This window comes from Paralichthys olivaceus, chromosome 15 (assembly GCF_024713975.1).
Source record: "Paralichthys olivaceus isolate ysfri-2021 chromosome 15, ASM2471397v2, whole genome shotgun sequence".
NCBI lineage: Eukaryota > Metazoa > Chordata > Actinopteri > Pleuronectiformes > Paralichthyidae > Paralichthys > Paralichthys olivaceus.
Window position 1 is genome coordinate 1677238 of NC_091107.1, and position 21373 is coordinate 1698610.

Consider the following 21373-nt stretch of genomic DNA (forward strand, 5'->3'; position numbering starts at 1 on the left):
TCCAACAAGAAAAACAAAACCTGTAATGAAGGTCAGAGAAACGGAGGGAAGGAAAATAAATGAGTAATAATGGAAATGCATCCAAGATTCAAATTCAGGAGTTAAATTAAATTATAGGATAAAATCTGGTATTTGCATTTTTATATAAAACACACAGTGTGTGTGTGTGTGTGTGTGTGTGTGATCAACATCCTTCCTGTGGGAAAAAACCACTGATTGAGGCAGAAACAATCAGAGGTTTATTACGTGGAACGCTGCCACTGGACTTGCAAAATAATCACACCAGCTAATTGATTAAATTCAGCAGCCTCACATGTCATCACCCATGACACAACTGAACCACTGTCCCCGGCTCAGAACAATATTCCACTGACGAACCTGCAGCTCGTCTCCGTCAGTGGAAATGCTGCGGGCTGATATGATGCAGGTCCTGCTCATCAAACCAGCCAGTGACTCTGAGTGTGATGTGGAATAAGGTGGTTTCCAAAAGTGGTTCCTTCTGACTTCTCACTTTGGTCTGAACCAAGACACCAGGTGTGAAAGGTTCCTCAGACCGACACACCGAAAATCAAACTGAACCGTGTTTCTTGACGTGTGCAGTGTGAAAACACTTTTTGGGATAGTTGGGAATTTTCAACTTAATTGCAGGAAGTTGAGACAGAGGGAAAGAAAAAGAAGTGGATCACAGGGATCGCTTCAGTCTTCACGTCTGATGATGTGACATTTGTGCAACGAGGAAGTAAAACCATGTTGATATCACGACCAATTCCTTCATTTTCTCCTTTCAAACGAATTCTATTCAATGCACAGTCTTTAGTGCGCTCCATTAATGAACGACACGTCTGAAGGTTTCTGTTTGTATTAAATAATCAATATTATAAATGAATTAACATTTCATTTCTCTGGTGTTTTGGTCCTTTACTGTTTTATTTGTTCCTGAGAAGTTTGAGTTCTCTCTGAAACACTTCTGTGTTGCTCTGATATTCCTGCGGATGCAGTCCAGTGTTTGCTTGTCACTCTCCGCTCTGTTCAAAATGCAGCAGTGAGCGTGTGTTTGCATTCGTCTCAGCTAATTCTCTGCAGGGCCCAGAGGCTGCATGTCTTCACTGATGTTCGTGTAACTAGAAGCATCTTAATGACGCCTGAGAGACGAGTTCTGAGATTCAGTCAGAGGAAGACGAGCGTCAGTCGAGCGTCACGTTCACTCGTCTCCTCTGTTTGTCTTTCAGGCAAATAAACTTCGAACCAAGACCCTGCACAACACACTCAACCCAGTGTGGAGCGAGACCCTGACCTACTACGGCATCACCGACGAGGATATGGTCCGCAAAACACTCAGGTACAGAGAGGGAGGGAGGGAGGAAAGGAAAGGAATGGAAGAGCATGGGAAGAGAAAAAGTAGAAAGGGAATGGGGGAGTGAAAGTATAAAAGGAAAGAAATTAGAAACATGGAACAAAAGAAAAGAGGAAACAGAGTGAAAGGAAGTGTCATTAATAGGAAAAGGAGGTAAGAGAGAAAGAACGAAAGGATGACAACAGGAAGTGGAGGAAGGAAGGAAGCAAATGGATTAAGGGGAAAGGGAGAAAGGATGGAAAGATGAGGAGGGTGATTAGAACAATAGAAGGAAAGGGAGGAAATGAAAGGAATGGAAGTGGAGGAAGGAAAGGGGAGAAGATCAGAGGAGTTGATACTAAGAGGAAGGGAAAGAAAGGAATGGATGGTTGAAAGGATGAGGAAGGGAAGAAGGAATAGAGGAGGAGGATAATTATGGTTTTAAATGCAGTAAAAGTCTCAATCGTGATGTTTGACTGACATAAATAAATCCAAACACGTTTCAGACAAACAACCATTTTAACCTCCAACAGTTTCATTCCATGTTTTTAAAGAAAAGTTGTAGTTTGGTAAAAACTGCACTGATTGGTTGTTTTAGTTAATATCAGTCATTAGTGTGGAATCGTCACACAACACAGTGACAACGACGACGACAACACACAATGATCCTCACTTCACTCCTGAGTGTGTGTTTATGTGAAACAGGGAATGAAGCCTCCTCATGTTGAAGCCTCATCGAACACTATTGTGTTGTGAGGTTTAATTAACTTTTCAGTCGTGTGGAAGCGTTTCTCTTCAGCTCTGCTGCCAAATTGGATGTTCACCCATCCCCCACGTCCGTCCCCGTTTGATTAACGGCGGACGAACGCACAAGCGTTCATCAGTTCATTAGAGAAAACTTAATTATTTACAATCTGATCATCAATTCTTCAACCCTCCAACTCTCCATTTGTTTATTCTAAACAGTTTTCCCACAGATCATGAGCCGGAAAGTCGGGATTGAAAATTTTAGCGCTTGTTACTTTACGTAACAAATCCACGTTGCTCGCTCATACATGTCAGGAACTTTTCCATTAGATTGTACTGCAGTATTATGAACACATACTAGATTTATATATTCGTTCATTCATTTGACACGGACAAACGATGAAGATACCACTGGAGTTAGCTGTGTGAGCTAATCTTCACGTGTTGTCCCGAGAATAAAATAACCTCTCCTCTGTAAATACTACAATCCACGGATATCAAAACCACAAATAATATATAAGGAACCACAGGAAACTAACAGTGTGGAGCGAGGCGAGTGTGATGTGGACCAGGTGTGAGTCGTGTCAGGACTGCGTCTCCTCGCTCCCACAGCTCTGTCGGCGTTTATTGAAAACATACAGAGCGTCCGCAGAGAGCAGCGCCGATAATTGACTCTCGTTATAAATGTAATGAAACGTGGGAGATGAATATAGATCTCCTGTCTGGAAAGTGAAACCTCAGTGCATGCTGGTTCTCAATATAATGAACATTGTTTTTTATAGACTGAGAAATAAACTGATGAATGTAGTTTTACATGTCATGCATGGAGTCATTCGGTAAATAAACTGAGCACAGCAGGATCCTGTTTGTTCGAGGAGAAGTTTCTCATTCTAGCATCTTTAAGTCTTTTACGCGGCTGAATGCTTCGTAAAGCTTAATTATTCCGTCAGTTTTTGATTGATGGAGTCTGACAAAACTATTATAAACTCCCTCCGTGCAGAAGTACCGAGGTCTGTCCTCGGTGCCACGAGGCCGGTGTGAACAACTTGGTGAGAAGTGAGTCCCTGTGATGGAGGATGATGAGCTCCAGGTGGAGACTGACAGTATTTTTCACTTGTAAATCCTCCTCTCAGCGACAAAGACCTTAACCCGAGCCTCGCCTCATTTACTTGTCCTCCTCCTCTCACTCTGTTCCTCTCCTCCTCTCACTCTGTTCCTCTCCTCCTCTCACTCTGTTCCTCTCCTCCTCTCAGGATTTCTGTGTGTGATGAGGACAAATTCCGCCACAACGAGTTCATCGGGGAAACGAGAATCCCTCTCAAGAAGCTGAAGCCCAACCAAATCAAAAATTTCAACAACTGCCTGGAGAAACAGTTACCTGTAAGTCCACACACACACACACACACACACACACACACACACACACACACACACACACACACGTTTAGTTTTTAAACTGAATCATCAAACTGTGGTTTTGCAGATGTTTATAATTATATTATCCATGAAACATTATTATATTAGATCAATTTAATCTTAACGACATATTCCTTAATATACATTGCACATATAAGTATAGTATACTTAATTATTCTACACAATACTACACAATATACCATACTATACTATCCTACACTAGTATAATATACTATACTATACTTAGTGTGGTATAGTACAGTATACTATACTTTATTCCTCTGTATTATATACGGCACTACGTTATATTTATATATATCCTAAATAATGATAATTTAGTGATTTCTTCTTTAAGTCCATATGAATTATATGTGAATTTAAAAGATCACAGTCTGAGTCTCTGACCTTCCTGTACCTGTGATCATCAGTTAAACAAAATAAATGATACTTCTAAGCTGTCCACCTTCCTGTTAATGAAATTATCCATAATATATATTATATATATATAATATAATCAGCATTACGGATATTTATTCTCATTTTTCTGACAAAGCTTTTTGACCCGACTGCTTGTTTGACTTGTCTTTTCTCATAAAATCATGTGAATATCAAATATTAAATATGTTTACGACCGATAACTCTCAATTTGTTCGTCAGCGGGATAAATAAATCTTCAGCTGTGAGTCAGAAACCTCATTACAGAGTCGCAATGGAGAAAATGTGCTGGACCGAACAACATGAAACTGGGTGCACGTTCTGTCCTCGTAGAGCTGAAGACGCCGTCCCTCACGACCATGCACGGTGTGGGTTTAACTGAACGAGGACGGTGTCCATCAGGGTTTCATTTTGACCACATGGCCGAGTGGAGCGCTGGGTTTTGAACCCTCGATTATGAAGCAGGAGTGGATTATGTGTTCTGAGAGCATGGGAGTGAAGAGTCATCGAACTGTAATTGAATATCAACGTGCCCACACTCTTTGTGCTCTCAGAAGAATCACACGGTGTAACTCTGGACCATCCAGTTTTATGGAGTACAGGGCGCTGCCTCTCGTTTTTTTTTTTTGGAGAGACACATTCCTGTTGCTCCGCTCGTATGCTTTGTTCTCCACGTGGGAGTGTGAAATACGAAATATGCTCCAGCTAAACTGTGCTTTCTCCGGTCTCGCCTTGAGCTCGTCAAGGTTTATTTAATTTGAGGCCATGCTTTGAAAACGACCATGTTTCAAATGTGTAGGCTGTGATTGTAGAGTCACTCAGTCTCAACCTTGATTCTTTTCTTTGTATAAAATCATTAACTAGAGGATAGAGCAGTTTGTAGTTTGCACCGTTTCACAACTGATATATAATTCACAAGCACTGTTAAAGTATTTTCACACAAAGAAAACCTCAGACAGTAAATTACACGATGGCTGAACATGTTCTCTCCCTGTGAAGTGCTGGGTTGAGCACATCGAACCATATCTCTGCTTATTTACTGTGAGTTGTGTAGTTGTTGTGTAAACCAGCTGCTGGATTAGTGCTTTAATCAGACCTACTGACGTTTGACATCATCATAGAGACGTCTGCTCGTCCTCCGAACCCACGGATCCGTCCTGCGTCAACTCTGTGGTCGTCTCAAAGACAGAACCATCAGTCCTTCAAGTCCTGGGTGTACTTTGTAATAGATCAATACATCAAGGTACTTTGACTGTTTACTAGTGTGTAATATATATATATATATATATATGTACATACTGTGTCATTCAATGGATGTGACTCATAAAGCAAAGGGACGTCTGTGGTTGTAAGAAAACTGCTGTAGAATAAATTGATATTTGTGTGAGTACGAACATTTTGTCGAGTTAAATTATCGACCCACCAATAGTGACTCAGCGGTTAAAAACATGCAGGTGGGTCTTGCAAGCTGCAACCATGACACCGCAACATATAGTAAAACCTGCTCTTCGATTCTTCTTTATTTCAGTGGACAGAATAAAAGCAGGTTTCAGGAGATGTGGCGGCTCAGACTGTCGCAACATGCAGGGACGTTTGAGTTAAAATCAATAACAAAATTCTCAGGGGCTTTTTGTGTCTTCTGTTTCGCTGAAGATTGTTTTTGAACCTGTCATGTCCGGAGACGGAGAGTAAAAATCACAGTTTTCACACAGAAACACTTGAAGGTGAAGTGAGGCTTCGACTGTCGCTGGTCACGGAGCTGAAGGCAGGAGGCGTTCTGCTCCACTCGCTCCTGAAGTAGCGGATAAGGAGTTTTTACCAAACACAGGATGTTGCTCTGCTGTGCTCGGGAGAAAAAGAGCAGAGACCATTTAATCCTGACGTCCTGCAGCTAGCAGCTCCTGCGTCATTCATGGTTTTGGACAGGCAGTCCTCGGACTGGACACGTCTCAGGCTGGACAATATTCAAATCAATGCAAAGAGTCTGAATTTAGAATCGGTTTCCATCCATCCGTCACCGACAGACACTTTATCATGTACATGATTATATCAGGAAGTTCTTCATCAGCTCTTCATGTTGGAAACTTTCCTCTGGGATTCTGCTGGTTTGCCATTTCATCAAATCATCAAATCTCCAGCTGTGGCGACGAGGAAACTCGTTCCCCAACAGAATGAATCACCATATTGGAATGCAGGGGGCGCTGTTGCTCCGCATTCACCAAAAGGATGAAACATCTCCACACGCTGTTGAATATCAGAGGAAGTGTTTGTATGTTTTAGTTTTCCTGAGGTTTCCGGACAGCTGCGTCCCTGCTCACGTTGTGACTACCCACTCACTTCTGTCTGATGGCTGCCTCCGCCAGCTCAGAGTCTGGATCAGACCCTGGATCAGACTCTGGCGTTGGCACCAGAGGACGACAGGGTCTGAACAGTGTGAGGTCCTGCAGCCTCATCTGGCAATGAATCTTGGATCAGTGTCTCTGTGCATTACATTTCTCTACTCCCACAGCTCGGCTGGACAATAAACGGCTTCACAGTGAGAGATGATTACAAATTTGTCACCCACCCTGCTGCCATTTTGGAAAATGGGAGTTTTAATTCTTGCTTTGGACAGAATTTTGGCTCCGAACGGTGGACACAAGGCAATGTTTAGAGGTAGCGGATTTCTCTAGTGTGGAGGCCGAGCTCCAGCTGTGGTGTTGCTCATGTGCAGGATGGTGGGGTCGTGTTCCCTGTCGTGCAACTTGAATCTAAAGTTGTCTCGTTTTCACAGAATATTGAATACAGTCATAGTTTAGGGGAATAAATTAAAGATGAAAGATGATTAAAGATGTTAAATATAGAAACTTACGGCTCCAACAAGATGCTTTGTAATGATAATCATAAGTGAGCTTTTCACCATCATCTTTTCTTGAACCGTTCACCACTGAACGAGTCCATCCGAGGTCAAGGGATAAGATAGATGGGAAATTAATGAGAGTTGAAATTCTTCCCAGTCCCATTATTATAAATCCATTTGCACACCAATCTCTGAGCCATTCAGCTATTGTTTGACGATGAATTAGCCTCTGGGGGCAATGGCCAATATTTTGGGGCGCCTGGTGTGCACAGCAAGTATCGGGTCAAACGTTTCTCCAATCGAAACACAGCGTTAAGTTTTTCTAGGTGTTTTGGGTCCAGACAAGCTTTTCTCTATCATACCAGCTATCTGCATATGAACGCACCTAAATTCAAAAGCAGATAGTCGATGCATTACAGTCAACAAGTTCTGCGTCTTTTCTTTTTGCTAATTCACATACAGAAATTGTTTGTGTTATTATTATTTGTGTGCTAACTGTTGTTTTGTTCACCTGGGAGCAGCAGGATCAACAGTTTACACGTCCAGCAGTTACACAGCAGCATCAGCGTTCATGAGGAGAATCCTCAGTTTCTGGTCTCTGCCAACAAAGAGAGGAAAAATCGTCCCTGTGTTGTTTGCTCCATGTGACGTATGTGTGGACTGTGAGATGCAATAAGCATGGCAGCACCCAGGGGCATAAAACTTGGACTTTTTTTTATTTGAAAATAAGATCCGCAGCCAGCTTCTCTTATCTGATTTTACCTCCTCATTACCAGAGCTGTGCTTCTCTGTCCTCTCTGTGTGGGATATGTTTGTTGTCAGCTCCCTGGAAGCTGCAGCCTCTTCTCTTGTATCAGCACAACAGTCAGAGCCCCACTGTTCGTTCCGAGGTGATCCCAGCGACCCGACCAGGACGTTGGCAGGAGATACGTTGGTGTCCCAGCTTCCGATAACACAAAATTTCCAGCCTCGTATCCCACGCATTGTTTCAGTCATGATGCGGCGCTGGACTTTTGTTCCTGTGAGCATGAGAAGGTTTTGTTCTTTGCTTCTCAGGCTTTAGTGGTGAGGTTGACAATTGAATGAAATGACAGTTGCAGCACTGATTGAAGGTCTTTCTATAACATCTGGACTGTGAGTGTCAGCAACCACCGGTAGCAGAGTCGGAATCAGGAAGCAAACGCAGATGTTCACGTCATCGTTCCCAAACGTCCTGAAATGTAAAGCTTTGACGTTTGACTGACCAATGGTGTAACTCAGTCACTGTCGGACATTTCCAAGACTGGCTTCACTGTTTCAGTCGACGCAAACGTGTGATTTGATTCCTGGCTCAGCCGCCTGAACCAGTGGAAGCCAAACTCCCCTTTATCCTGGGATATTACCAGACCGTGTTCCTGGTAATATCTCAGATTCCCTGGTAACCCCCCCTGGGGGCTGAGTAATACCTGGAACCCATTCAAAACCCTTGGAATATTATTATGTTGGCTTGCTTTGTTGCCACGCTGTGGAGTTCAGAAAACAATGGAGCAGGCAGAGGGAGTGATGTATATCTCATTCAATTACTTAGCACTGCTGCTGCATTTATTCGGAGCGATGTTCAGACAGTCACATCAGAGGTGTCCGGTTGTACTGTGCATTAAATCCAATTAATGGACATCCTCTAGCCAATCTTAATCGAGTTATCCCCAGGCAATGGTACAATTAGCTGGGAAATGTAAAGCAAAAAGTGCTGTGTAGTCCTGTGTTTGCTTATGTAAGTTGATTTCATGTTTGAGCAAATTGATGGAAAAAGGAAAATGAGACTAGAAGGAGGGAACCGGGACAGACCTTATAGTGAAGAGCAGACGCCATGCTGCTGCAGAAATGTGTTTACGTCTCAGATTTATGATCGTATCATTTCTATTCCAACTTACACCGTGAGTGAAAGAAGGCTCGCTGGGCTGAATGGAGGGTTTGTGAGTACAAAATAGAAATAAAGACAGTGAGTGCTGCACTTGTCAGGTACGCCAATAACCGTCCAGGCAGCCTGAGGTTTTTCACTTCCTCCCTCGCTCAGTCTCTGTCTTGATATACTCTTGTGTTCCTGTCACCCTCCTGGTTTGTCACAGACTTCCCAGAGTGCATGTTGTTAACGAGCGACAGCGAGCTACAGACAACAGAGAGGTTTGTCCCGAACACGGATAAACAGTAGAAGAAGAGACAGGTCCTAAATTGAACTGACAGTAGAGCGAGGCGGCGTCTGAAACATGTTGGCACGACGAGTCCGCAAGTCCAGCGAGACATGCTGCAAAAGTCATCTGTGATTCATGCGGGGAGCGTCGGTTTCTCTGGTGATATGTGATTAGTATCCTGCTGAGGACTCTGCTGCACAGATTGTGGAACACTGGAGGAGACAGGAGTCTGCGTCTGCAGGGGCTTTTTTCTGCCTGTTTTCCTTCCTCATTTCATTATTCTCATATTGTTTCTGAATGTCGAGGATGTTTTGGGATGTCAGTGATTAGTGCTGAAGACAACAGCTTGCAGCTTGTGATTATTTGAAACAGCAGCTTGCCGCACATCAAATCATATAAAGTAGCTCTCCAGCCATGTACATGGGTGTATAATTAAGTTTTGTTAATGAGCTACACATAGCAGGACTTTCTTTTCAGCATAATTACATTTGCAACAAGAAAAAACAATGTTCGCTTTATTACATGTAGCAAACTGCAGCATATTTGGACACTATAAATATATATACATATATACATATATATATATATATATATATATATATATATGTATGTATATATGTTTTGGGTCTCGACCAACTCTATGGTACTGACTATAGACTGTATATATAGATGACAAGACAGCTCCCCAAGTCCGAACACGAAGTAGTGTCCAATTATCGTCTGCGGATGTTATTATGAGCTGGTTATGCTAACAATGTCTTGCTGGCTAACGTAAACATTGTTCCTGTGCTGGAACACTGTAAACTCGGGTTAGTCGGTGTGGTGTCATCCCGACAGCCGAGCTCCGAGGTGTAATGAACGCCTCCTGGTAGCCCTCTGGTGGCTGGCTGCAGTATAGGCTACAAACTCTGCCTCCTCCATGTTAGTGGAGGAGAAATGGACCAAACTGAAAAGTAAATTTGGCTTCTGTCACTTTAGTTATAGTTCAGATATGTGGAGGTTCGGGGCAGTTCAGTGATAACAACATTTTTGCTTTACTTAAGTAGAATTTTTTAAATGTACATGTGAATAAAAAGCTATTTTGACTTTCTGCTCTCCAACTTTATGTCTCTTAGGTTTGACTTTAGAAAGCGTGACGTACTTTGCACTTTGCCATAAATGAGAAGAGTCTAATGAATATCGTTTTGAAACGGCACAAACCAAATTGAAAGAGCTCAAAGTGCTAATACCCACATCCCCTCCGGTCCGTGCACTTTCACGTAGCTCTCAATAAGCTGGAAGTTGTTAAGCCTCTGCGCTGATATGGGCGGTCGTATACTGTATATGTGGTTGGAAGTAAATGCTGAAGTGTGGGAAAGGCCATTGCATATTAACAAAGTCAGCAGCTGTGCAAGTGTTGCTGGTAAATTGCGTTTCTAAGTCACTGGGCATTGAAATAGCTCTCGAGGGGCTGAACTGCTTTTCTGTAAAAAATCGTACGTTGGAGAGAGAGTTTCTCTCCGTGGAGACAAAAGCACAATGATAATAAGAGTGTGAGGAAAAGCACTGATTGATTATCAATGAGGACGGATGTCTCTGATGTGGCCGGACACCGATGTTTGTCCTCTTGGCTGCTTAAGGGACACGGGTGGTGCACACAAGTATTTAATTTATTATGCAAAGGTTAATTAGTTAAATCAATCTTTCTCTTGCATTTCTTTGTTTTTCTCTTTTACTCCCTTCTCGCTTCAAAACACACGCAGCAGGAAACCTTGATGGATGGAGAAGTTGGTCCTGCGGTCGATGAGCAGCCGTTTAATTCCCTCAGCTGTTCAATCAGTTCGTCTTTGTTGGCGACATTTTCAAACCGACAAGCAGTTTCATTAAAACTGGGATCGAGATAAAAGTGCACGAGGTGTGAAACCAAATCTAACACCGCAGAGCTTTTATGGCCTGAACCCAGGACGAGAGATCCAAACTCTGATCTCTGTCGTGGGCTTTGTCCCCCCCGCCCCCCCGACATCCCCGTCCTCCATCTCTGTTGTCGACTCTGTCCTCGAGCAAACACATTCTGCAGAATCCTAATTGCAACCATATTATATTATCTATTATCATAATGAAGATATGATGTTAATTTGTGTTTGAAATCTTCTCATTTTGCGCAAATACATCCGGACTCTCAGCCACATCCATTCACGTGATTTCAGCGTCATTCAGCTGTTTTATGGTTTGTTTTCTTTATTAGCAAAGGTTCACACTGACTTTGGTTCATCTGTGTTCAACCGAAACCTTTCAGTAACCTGTTGGACCACAGACAGAACTCTTTACTACTTTAAGATAATAGAATCCAGCCCCTTAGGTTTCCTGCTGAAACATCATTTCTTGCAGACAAGAGTAAAACTGGCCTGTGACTCTGGTGCCAAACATTTATAAAACTTCACTCGAAGAAGTTAAACATGATTTCATTTAAAAACCTCAAACACAACCGAACAAACTGTTTCATTAAATAGTAAACATGATGTAAATCAGATTTCTTAAAGAGACAGTCCCGCTCGTAATGTATGTATCGAAGGATCTTTGATTGGATCTTTTGTTGAAATGAATTTCCATCCATAGCTGCCTCCAGCTGCCCTGAACTTTGAACACATGACTTGAACATGGTTGCGATGGCGAAAGGTTGTTTCAGATTTGCGTTTTTTTGGTCCCTGGGCTCAGAAATCACTGAGTCGGTCCCTGATTCCAGATGTCTGAGCCTCTGGAGTGAAAGCGGTGCTCTATTTATGTGCAGCTAAAGCAGAAGAATGCATGAAACGAACAGACTGTCAGTGTGAGTCCATGAATAGTTCTGCAACTGTGTAGAAAGAATAGAAATCAATTTTCTCTGCCTGGTTACCAGCTGCGACAGCGTTTCTGCTGTTGTTTTCACTCTGACTCGGTCTGACTGTGAGTGTGACCTTGTTTCACTTCATTCGTGGTTTTAACCATTAAAACTGAGACGGCCGAGTAGTTTAGTGCTCACGTAATCATGTGTACTTGTAATAATATAGTAATAACTACTGAGTACTTATAATGTATGCATTGTTATAATGACTTTTATGTATTCACAGAATAGTACTCTGTAATCATGTAGTAATGATTACAGAGTACTCTGTAATCATGTACTAGGAAATATCTACTGTGTACTAATGACTGAAGAGCACTTGTGTTATAATGTATTGATAACTGCTGAGTAGTAATAATATCTTCATGGAAACTTGTAGTAATGAATACCGTGGACTTGTAATAATAGAATAATATAGTAATGAATATTTATGATTGAGTACTTTCATACAATATTCGCACTGTATACTCATGTAATAATGTGGTATTGAATACTTAGTTTAGTGGTTTAGTAATTCATATGATTACTCTGGATTAATATAGTAATAACTACAGAGTACTGGTATAATAACATAGTAATGACTATTGAGTACTGGTATAATAACATAGTAACAACTACAGAGTACTGGTATAATAACATAGTAATGACTATTGAGTACTGGTATAATAACATAGTAACAACTACAGAGTACTGGTATAATAACATAGTAATGACTACAGAGTACTGGTATAATAACATAGTAATATATATTGAGTACTGGTATAATAACATAGTAATAACTACATAGTACTGGTATAATAACATAGTAATAACTAAAGAGTACTGGTATAATAACATAGTAATAACTACATAGTACTGGTATAATAACATAGTAACAACTACAGAGTACTGGTATAATAACATAGTAATGACTACAGAGTACTGGTATAATAACATAGTAATGACTACATAGTACTGGTATAATTACATAGTAATAACTACAGAGTACTGGTATAATTACATAGTAATGACTACAGAGTACTGGTATAATAACATAGTAATGACTACATAGTACTGGTATAATAACATAGTAATAACTACATAGTACTGGTATAATAACATAGTAATAACTACAGAGTACTGGTATAATTACATAGTAATAACTACAGAGTACTGGTATAATTACATAGTAATGACTACAGAGTACTGGTATAATAACATAGTAACGACTACAGAGTACTGGTATAATAACATAGTAATAACTACATAGTACTGGTATAATAACATAGTAACGACTACAGAGTACTGGTATAACATAGTAATAACTACATAGTACTGGTATAATAACATAGTAATAACTACAGAGTACTGGTATAATAACATAGTAATAACTACAGAGTACTGGTATAATAACTACAGAGTACTGGTATAATAACATAGTAATGACTATTGAGTACTGGTATAATAACATAGTAATAACTACAGAGTACTGGTACAATAACATAGTAATAACTACATAGTACTGGTATAATAACATAGTAATAACTACAGAGTACTGGTACAATAACATAGTAATAACTACATAGTACTGGTATAATAACATAGTAATAACTACATAGTACTGGTATAATAACATAGTAATAACTACATAGTACTGGTATAATAACATAGTAATGACTACAGAGTACTGGTATAATTACAGGATTCATCAGTCGGGATCTGAACGTCTGGTCCTCAGGCTGAATTCATGTTAGTTAGTGAAGTCTCACACACACACACACACACACACACACACACACACACACACACACACACACTTGTCACACAGGTCGTGTGTCACTTCAGATGTTTATCTTGTCTCTAGAGAACGTGGCAAATTAATTTAATGAGGCCATTAACTCACCATCTACAGCGGAGATGACATCAATCAGCCAATCAGTGCTTGGCTGATTTTCAGGACACACACAGTAAAGTTTTGATGACACCGACCGACTCTCACAAATACTTGACAGGACGAGGAATACTAGGATTCTTTTTTTTTTTTTAAATGATTAAAGTTTCATGCTTGACACTGAGAGAACGTTTCCAGGTGATGAGTCCCTCGTCAACGTGGATTAATAGCATTTCTGAAACTGAAGCTTTGGTTATCTGAAGACACGAGGATGAGAAACGTCCCGGTGACGGTTATTATCCCTGAACCTCGTTTGTTTCTCTGCAGGTCAACAAGACGGAAGACAAATCCCTGGAGGAACGAGGACGCATCATGATTTCTCTCAAGTACAACACGGTGAAGTCTTGCCTGGTGGTGGGCATCATTCGCTGTGCTCACCTCGCCGCCATGGACGCCAACGGCTTCTCTGACCCCTACGTCAAAACGTCAGTATCACAAACACAAACTGAAATTATCAACAGTGGAAACCCTGTTTGTGCTGTACCTTCTCCAATGAGGCTAACTTTTAAAAACACATTTACACGACTCTTCTTTGTTTTTACTGCTTCTTGATAAAACAAATTTAATGGGAGCAGGAAATATAAAGACTGACTTCTAGTGTCCCTGATACCAGGGAATATTTCTCAACCTGAAACTCCTCGGCCTTCGCTTATTTTCTGTCAGGAATATGTAAAAGGATAACACACACACACACACACACACATCGATGTCCTCCACACGATGTTCGTCTGAAGCTTGACTCGGAGCGTGCATCAGGAGCCAGTCAGCCGAAGGAGGAGTCTCTTTTCTGTTGAATGCGCCGAGTCAAGTTCATCTTCAGATTCACTTTCATACTTTGGAATTCATTTCTACATCATCCTCATGTTCTGAAACATCCTCCTCTTCCTCCTCACTCCATTTCTCTCTCTCCTCCACTGGGAGTTGCTGCTGTGGGATCGAAGCTGAGGCGAACTACAGCTTCACCTGTATTTGTTTTACAGTTTCAATTATTACAAGATGATAAAAGTATATTTAAAATACCAGTTAAGAATAATGAACATCCACGAAAATGTTGCTTCATTTCGTATTTTATGAGACAAACATGATTTATGCCAACAAAGCTTTTAATTATAATAGATTTTCTTCATTATTTTTAATTCACTGTCGTACATTCGAGTCGCGGCCTGAGCCTCTCCGTGCACGCAGCCGTGCACACGTGCATTTGTTGCCAAGCTGAAGAAAACGACCTGACCTCAGGATTCAAAGAACCACGAGGAATGACTCGTTTTTTTGGTATCTGACCGTTAACGTTTGCACATTCACTCATCGAGTGAGTAGAGAGGAACAGTAGCTATCGATGTCCGTGAATCAAATCACATTGAATCTCTGTCTAACTTGCTAAACCTCTGTTGTTTACCTTTAACACCAGCATCTGTCCTGCTTCGTTTGGCATGTTTAGCAACACGTGACACATGCTCCGATCTTTGCTCTCGCTCGGTGTCTCACTCGGTCCCCATGATGTCCACACTGGGAACGCTAGTTGTCTCTTAGAACTTGCTGCTGGCTCCAGTGTGTGGTGTCTTACGTAAAGCAGGCCGTAGAGTTCCAGCACAGTACACCGGAGTTGCACAGTGCAGTTCCAGGCCTCCAGGGGGCGCTGTGGCCCGATGAGAGACATACCATTCTCGAGAACATACGTTTCGAAGCATGCTAATGATTGCAAATCTGTTTTTTGAATGACACCTGTGGATTTACACGTGTTATCTTCATCTACAGAAACCTGTCCGTCGATCCCTGTTGTTCCCCTCGACAAACATTTCTCCTCCGAACATCATACAAACGTTATTTTTAGCGGTTGTACGACGCACATCCAGTCGCAGAAGTGTGGAAATGGATTAGCAGGCAGTGCTGACGTTCTGGCAGAAAGCTGTACAGTGGAGCTGTGATTATCAGCAGCATGAAAGACACACAGCACAAGAGGCCATCCACGAGGCTGCAATTTGAAGGAGAGTCCTATTTATCACACCTGAACATTTCCCCAGTCTTTCATCTGGCTGAGCAATGAAAGAGCAATTAATTTCCGACTGCGCTGTGCACAACTCAAGAACAAAAGCGCGACTCGTTTTTTCGGAGAGAAAAGAGGCACAGGCAACAATTTTCTCGACGGTTCGGGGGTTGAGAAAATCTCCCTGAAGCTTGAAGGACACGCCGGCAGATAACGGATTTACCGACGGGCTGGTGTGAGAGGGAGTAAAGGGAACATATGTGTGAGGTTGACTTGATGGTCACAGCTGTCGCCGGAACACAGAGAAGTGTCTTTGCTCGGTCGTGTTGTCTTCAAACTGAAGGTGGGAGGCAGGTGTGCATTAGTGGAGTTCATCACGAGAAGTGACAGTGTAAATGCCCTCGTTAATGGCTCCTCTGTCAATTACAAGTGCATTTCATCAAACGTACACGTCAAGATATTTTTAAAGAAAAGAATGATAATAGCAGGGCTGAAAAACTGCGGCAGTGAAATAACATTTTTCAAACCATTACATTGACTTTCACTCTCAGCTTTGTTTTGCCCGAGGGTCACTTGTCCCATTACATGACAACAATTAGGTTCCCTGCAATATCCTCATCAACAACAATTCCAGCCCCCTCTGCCCCCGGGGTAAGTTTGTGAGCAATAACCCACTTAGCCACCTCCCTGAACGCCGGCACGTTACCCTGGGAAATGGAAGCCTGTGTGCGTCCGGTGAGCACGAATCAGGAAAGACGGATGTGAGGAGCTGCTGCGATTGAAATATATACGACATCAGAATGAGCATTATTGGTTTCAAATTGTTTTAGATGCTGAACAACGCCCGGCCCGGGGGGGGGGGGGGGGGGGGAGGGGGGGTGGGTTGAGATATAAAGTGCCTCCTGCATCGTTAATGACGGCGAAGCTGAAACAAAGGTCCACACCAACACATTCTCATTAACACGTATGTACAGTGTGTCTGCTCCCAGAGCGACAGTAGCACTGACTCACTCCTGACTGCAGTCGATGCAGAGTGAGACTGATGATAACCAGCAACACCTCAACAATAAACTCTCAAGATGGATTTATTTCTGTTGCATAGTTAACAACGTGCACTCAGGTGTCAGTTTATTAGGTACACCCAACTAAAGATAAAACTGTGTGATACAACAACCTATGATAGTCAGGTTTTTTTTATATAATTCATGGATCTTGACTAAAAACTCGTTGTTTTTAGAGGTTTGGGATTAATTTACTCTCATTTTGGTGTCAAGTTGTTTCTAATATTAAGTCTATAATTATCATACATTCCATTAATGTATAATCAGTGAATTGTAAAACCATCAATTACAGAAGTGTTGTATTAGACTGCATTAGCTTCCATGTACCTAATAAACTGGGGCAGCGGAGTGTAAATGGAGAAATGTTCATTCAAAACTTAGAACTGTTGGATTCAATTACTCGTATCCTGTCATTTCTAAATTGCTGGAGACTATTTAAACTTTTGTTATGACACAACGCTGTAAATTACAGCCTCAAAAATGAGTTTAAATAAAAACTGGACATCGTTAGAGTTGGGTTTATTTCAGGGCTGTAGCATTAACTGCTTTTAGTTTTGACATGTGGGTGTAGTTTGATTTAAAATGCCTCTCAAATATCTGAAATGAAAACAAGAAACAGAAACACATAAACCAGACCAAACCCATAAAACCTCATAAAACCTCACAAGATTTAACTTGAATGTTTTATGTGAACTTCTCGCTGGAGATCTGCTCTGCAGCTGTGATGCATCACAGACATTCATTATATTTATTTCTAATCTCATTGAAAATACAACAACAAATGAAATTATCCTCTCAAAATAAATATGTATCATTAAACCTGCAGAAGGAAAAGTGTGATCAGAGGTGAAGACACGGCAACATCTGTGTTTAAAGGAACAGGTGGAACTAAAACACGTGAACATGCGTGTGCAATGACATGCAGCAGTGTGGTTGAATGTAGGGCAGCACCACAGCACCCTCTGGAGGACAGAAGAAAATAACAGCTGCTTTCATATGAAGGTTTCAAACACTTTCACACATCAACGTCTTCTCCATCCGCAGAAATGAGACACAATGAAAGTGAGTGAATCTGTGACGAGTCTCTCCTCCCTCTCTGCTCCTCCCTCTCTGCTCCTCCCTCTCTGCTCCTCCCTCTCTGCTCCTCCAGGTACCTGAAGCCGGACGAGAACAAAAAGTCAAAGCACAAGACGGCCGTGAAAAAGAAGACGCTCAACCCTGAGTTCAACGAGGTACAGACCTCATCATCCCTGTGTTTATTTCTGCGTTTGCTCGTGTCGAGTGTTCATGTGACATTGTTTGCGTGCTGCTCGACCTCCGTGACCCTGAACCTGCAGGAGCAGGTCTGGTTTGTTGATCCTTCATTAGAAGGCTTCTGAAGCTGCAGGTGGACGTTAGTAGAAAACATGATGAACAACACCTCCTCCTGTCACCTGTGAATCTCTGAAGCATCTCAGATTAATGCTGAAGCATATTGATGCAGCTTGAGATGAGATCGTAGATTGTTGATAGAAAGAAAGAAAGATAGATAGATAGATAGATGGATAGATGTCATGAATGTTTGATGTATGCAGAGTAAAACTTTAGATTTGAAGGAGCTGTAAAGCTGCACTAATCAATATTTGTACGTCCTCGAGGGGTAAAATTACCACGTGTGATTCTTGCTCATGGAGACAAACCCACATAATTGCTAGATGCTAAAACGCTGGAATTATCATCCATCGCTTCCCCTCAACTCTTCAGAGTCCTCCAGCATCTTTTAGCTGCCAGAGCAGCTGAGCCTCACAGCTGAACGCCTCCTCTGTAACCAAAACCATTGATTGTAAATACTGTTGAAATCAGAAATGCATTTGTGTTCCCCTGAGGACCGAGCCACGTTTTTTCTGAAGAACGATGCCAAATGTGTTCTCTCTCTTTGTGCCACAGGGCAGCTTGGCTCTGAGGCGCACACCTGTATACAGACGGTCGGCTGCGGCCAAACGCGCACGCAGGCCAGCGGCTTGACATTTCCTCTGACATTCTTTGCGCCCGTATTTCCTCCGTCACCTCTTGGCCTTTTGTCAGAGCTGAGCGGGGGGGGGGGGGGGGTCGTCCTTCCAGATAAAGGCATTGATTTCACAGAGGTGGAGCAGCAACCTCGACTGAACCGAACGCGGTGATACAGAATAAAAACTCTCATTCATCGGACAGTGGACTTTATCGATTACACCGTCATTCTGTTCACGTTACGTACTCCTCACTCACTCACTCACTCACTCACTCACTCACTCACTCACTCACTCACTCACTCACTCACTTCACTGAATGAGTTCATGTGAACTAAATGAGGATGAGGGAAATGACTCCCTGAGACTGAGAGCAGTGCAGCTCCTGCACCAACATCAGCCTGGGCGTTAGTGTAGGCACCGACAAAACATTGAAACTCACCGAGGCGCTCAGAGAAATGTAAATACATTTCAGCAGGAAATAAAACATGATAATTGTGTTCGGGTTCATAATTATAATTATGCAAACACAGCAGCGTGCAGTAAAGGTGTTTTGTTGTGAAGGTGGTGAAGCAGAGTCGACTCCACATGTTCAACAACCTGCGCAGACTTTGTTCTCGGCCGTGATGTGAAACGATGAGATGCGTGTTTAATATTGAACGTGGGAGGAGAAGGAACTGCAGCTCTTATTCTTTTCTCTGCAGGAGTTCTGTTATGACATAAAATATGCAGACCTCACCAAAAAGACCCTGGAGGTGACCGTGTGGGACTACGACATCGGGAAGTCCAACGATTTCATAGGTGAGAAAAAATATCAAATGTGGTTTTCAACGTGTGTTTAGTTTGAGCATCAACGTTATTAATTCTTCATCTCGTAAACTTGATGTCGGAGTTTTTAGGAACCAGGTGAACATGCAGATTACTTCATCTGTAGCCCGGTAACAAAAGTTACTATCCCCTCATGAATTATTCACTAACGTGCATTACTTCTTTCTTGATGACACACGAGTTGTTTCGTGGTTATTTCCTGATAACGGAAACTGTGGCCACGTTCGTTTACGCAGCTCTGGAAGTTCACTTAAAAATGTAAATGTCTTTTCACTTTTCAAACCTATAGACCTTGAACTTTATTGAATTTGGAAACATAACACCTCAAGATAAATGCTCGGGTCGAATAAATAGTGAAAACAAAAATGCTGTCAAAATGATGCATTGACCATCACAAACAAACCCTCTGTAAAGGTTGTGTTCAACTTCCTGTACTCAGCTGTTTGATACTGTTACGACGACAACACAATATTTGCATGATTTATATTTCATGCAGTGGACTCACCCTGTCCTTCGTCCCTCAGGTGGTGTATCTCTGGGTATCAATGCAAACGGAGAGAGGCTCAAACACTGGTTCGACTGCCTCAAAAACAAGGACAAGAAAATTGAGCGCTGGCACACGCTGACCAACGAGTTACCCGGTTCTTTGAATGACTGAAGACCCACATCGTCGTCGTCCAAGCTGTCGTTCCTCCTCCGTCCCTCCCCCGGCTGCACCAGATTGGACTCCTGCCTTCATCTCCCTCGCTCCTCTTCTCTGGATTCCGAGTCGGCCACACCTGTGACACCTCTGTGTGGGAACATGAATATTTCCTCTCAACAGGGCTCAAATTAAAAAAATATCCAAAATGCTCTTACATGTACAACAGGCTTTGGTCGGCTGATCTTGAATTTGATTTCAGATTCCGAGCTTCACAATCCTGATTTATCATTTAGTCGGTGAAAATAAAATGAGCAGATTCGTTCTATTCAATTAGATCTTCTACCGCAGTGATTCATCAATCTCTGAAACGGCACAAGAGACGCCTTCAGGCTGTCGTGTCGCTGCAGGAGACAGGAGGTCTAACAAAGCATGTAGCAAAACGTCGTCCTGTGGGATTATGCAGAAAAGTTTAGAGGAATAGATTTTATCTTCTCAAGTCGACCTCCCACATTCAGTCTGCTTGACACTAATATTTAGTGTTGTGTAGGAGCAGTTGAATTACACATTAGTAACCCACATATTTGAAGATGTTGCACTTTAATGATACGATTGTAAAAGTGTTGGGTGGTGCACGTCCTGCTGTCCGTCACCCCTCACGTAAGGTCGGCGACGAGAAGTTCTGTCTTATGCATCCGGAGCGTTTCAGTCACAGATCCTCCTCAAAAACACGACCGCAGCCTCAGAACGCTTCAAACACACGAGGTGATGGAGACGCAGCTTCATCGGACGTTCTCCAGATACGAATGTTATCTTCGAGTGAAAAAAGACGTCCAGCAGCTGCGAGATTATGAGAACAAAGCAAAACAAGAACGGCACGTTAAAGAATCCAGAAGACAGAAGTGGATCCGCTCGGTGATTTAAAGGGTTCTGTCTTTGCCGTTGCTGCAGCCTTACACAACATTTTGTAGAGATAAGTAATTTGTTCTCAAGGAAGTGAGGAAAATTTTAACTAAACTTTAAACTTAAAATGTTAACACTTTGTTAAATGTGGCCATAGCTGCATCCTTCCACCAAGTTTCCTGGATATTGGTTGAGTAGTTTTCGGTAAATACGACGTTTCCGCAACGTTTTCCAAAGGCAC

At 42.1% G+C, this 21373-nt stretch overlaps 1 protein-coding gene across 2 annotated transcripts in view; it reads left to right on the plus strand.

The window, feature by feature from the left end:
* Nucleotides 1-20516, plus strand: part of doc2b (double C2-like domains, beta) — an 82128-nt gene extending 61612 nt beyond the window's left edge. For both annotated transcript variants that reach the window (XM_069539638.1, XM_069539639.1), the window contains 6 exons: nucleotides 1230-1339; nucleotides 3334-3460; nucleotides 13999-14156; nucleotides 17927-18008; nucleotides 19466-19562; nucleotides 20114-20516. In XM_069539638.1, coding sequence (XP_069395739.1) covers nucleotides 1230-1339; nucleotides 3334-3460; nucleotides 13999-14156; nucleotides 17927-18008; nucleotides 19466-19562; nucleotides 20114-20247 — 708 coding nt within the window. In that variant the 3' untranslated portion in view covers nucleotides 20248-20516. The remainder of the gene's footprint in view (nucleotides 1-1229; nucleotides 1340-3333; nucleotides 3461-13998; nucleotides 14157-17926; nucleotides 18009-19465; nucleotides 19563-20113) is intronic.
* Nucleotides 20517-21373: the final 857 nt, after the last annotated feature.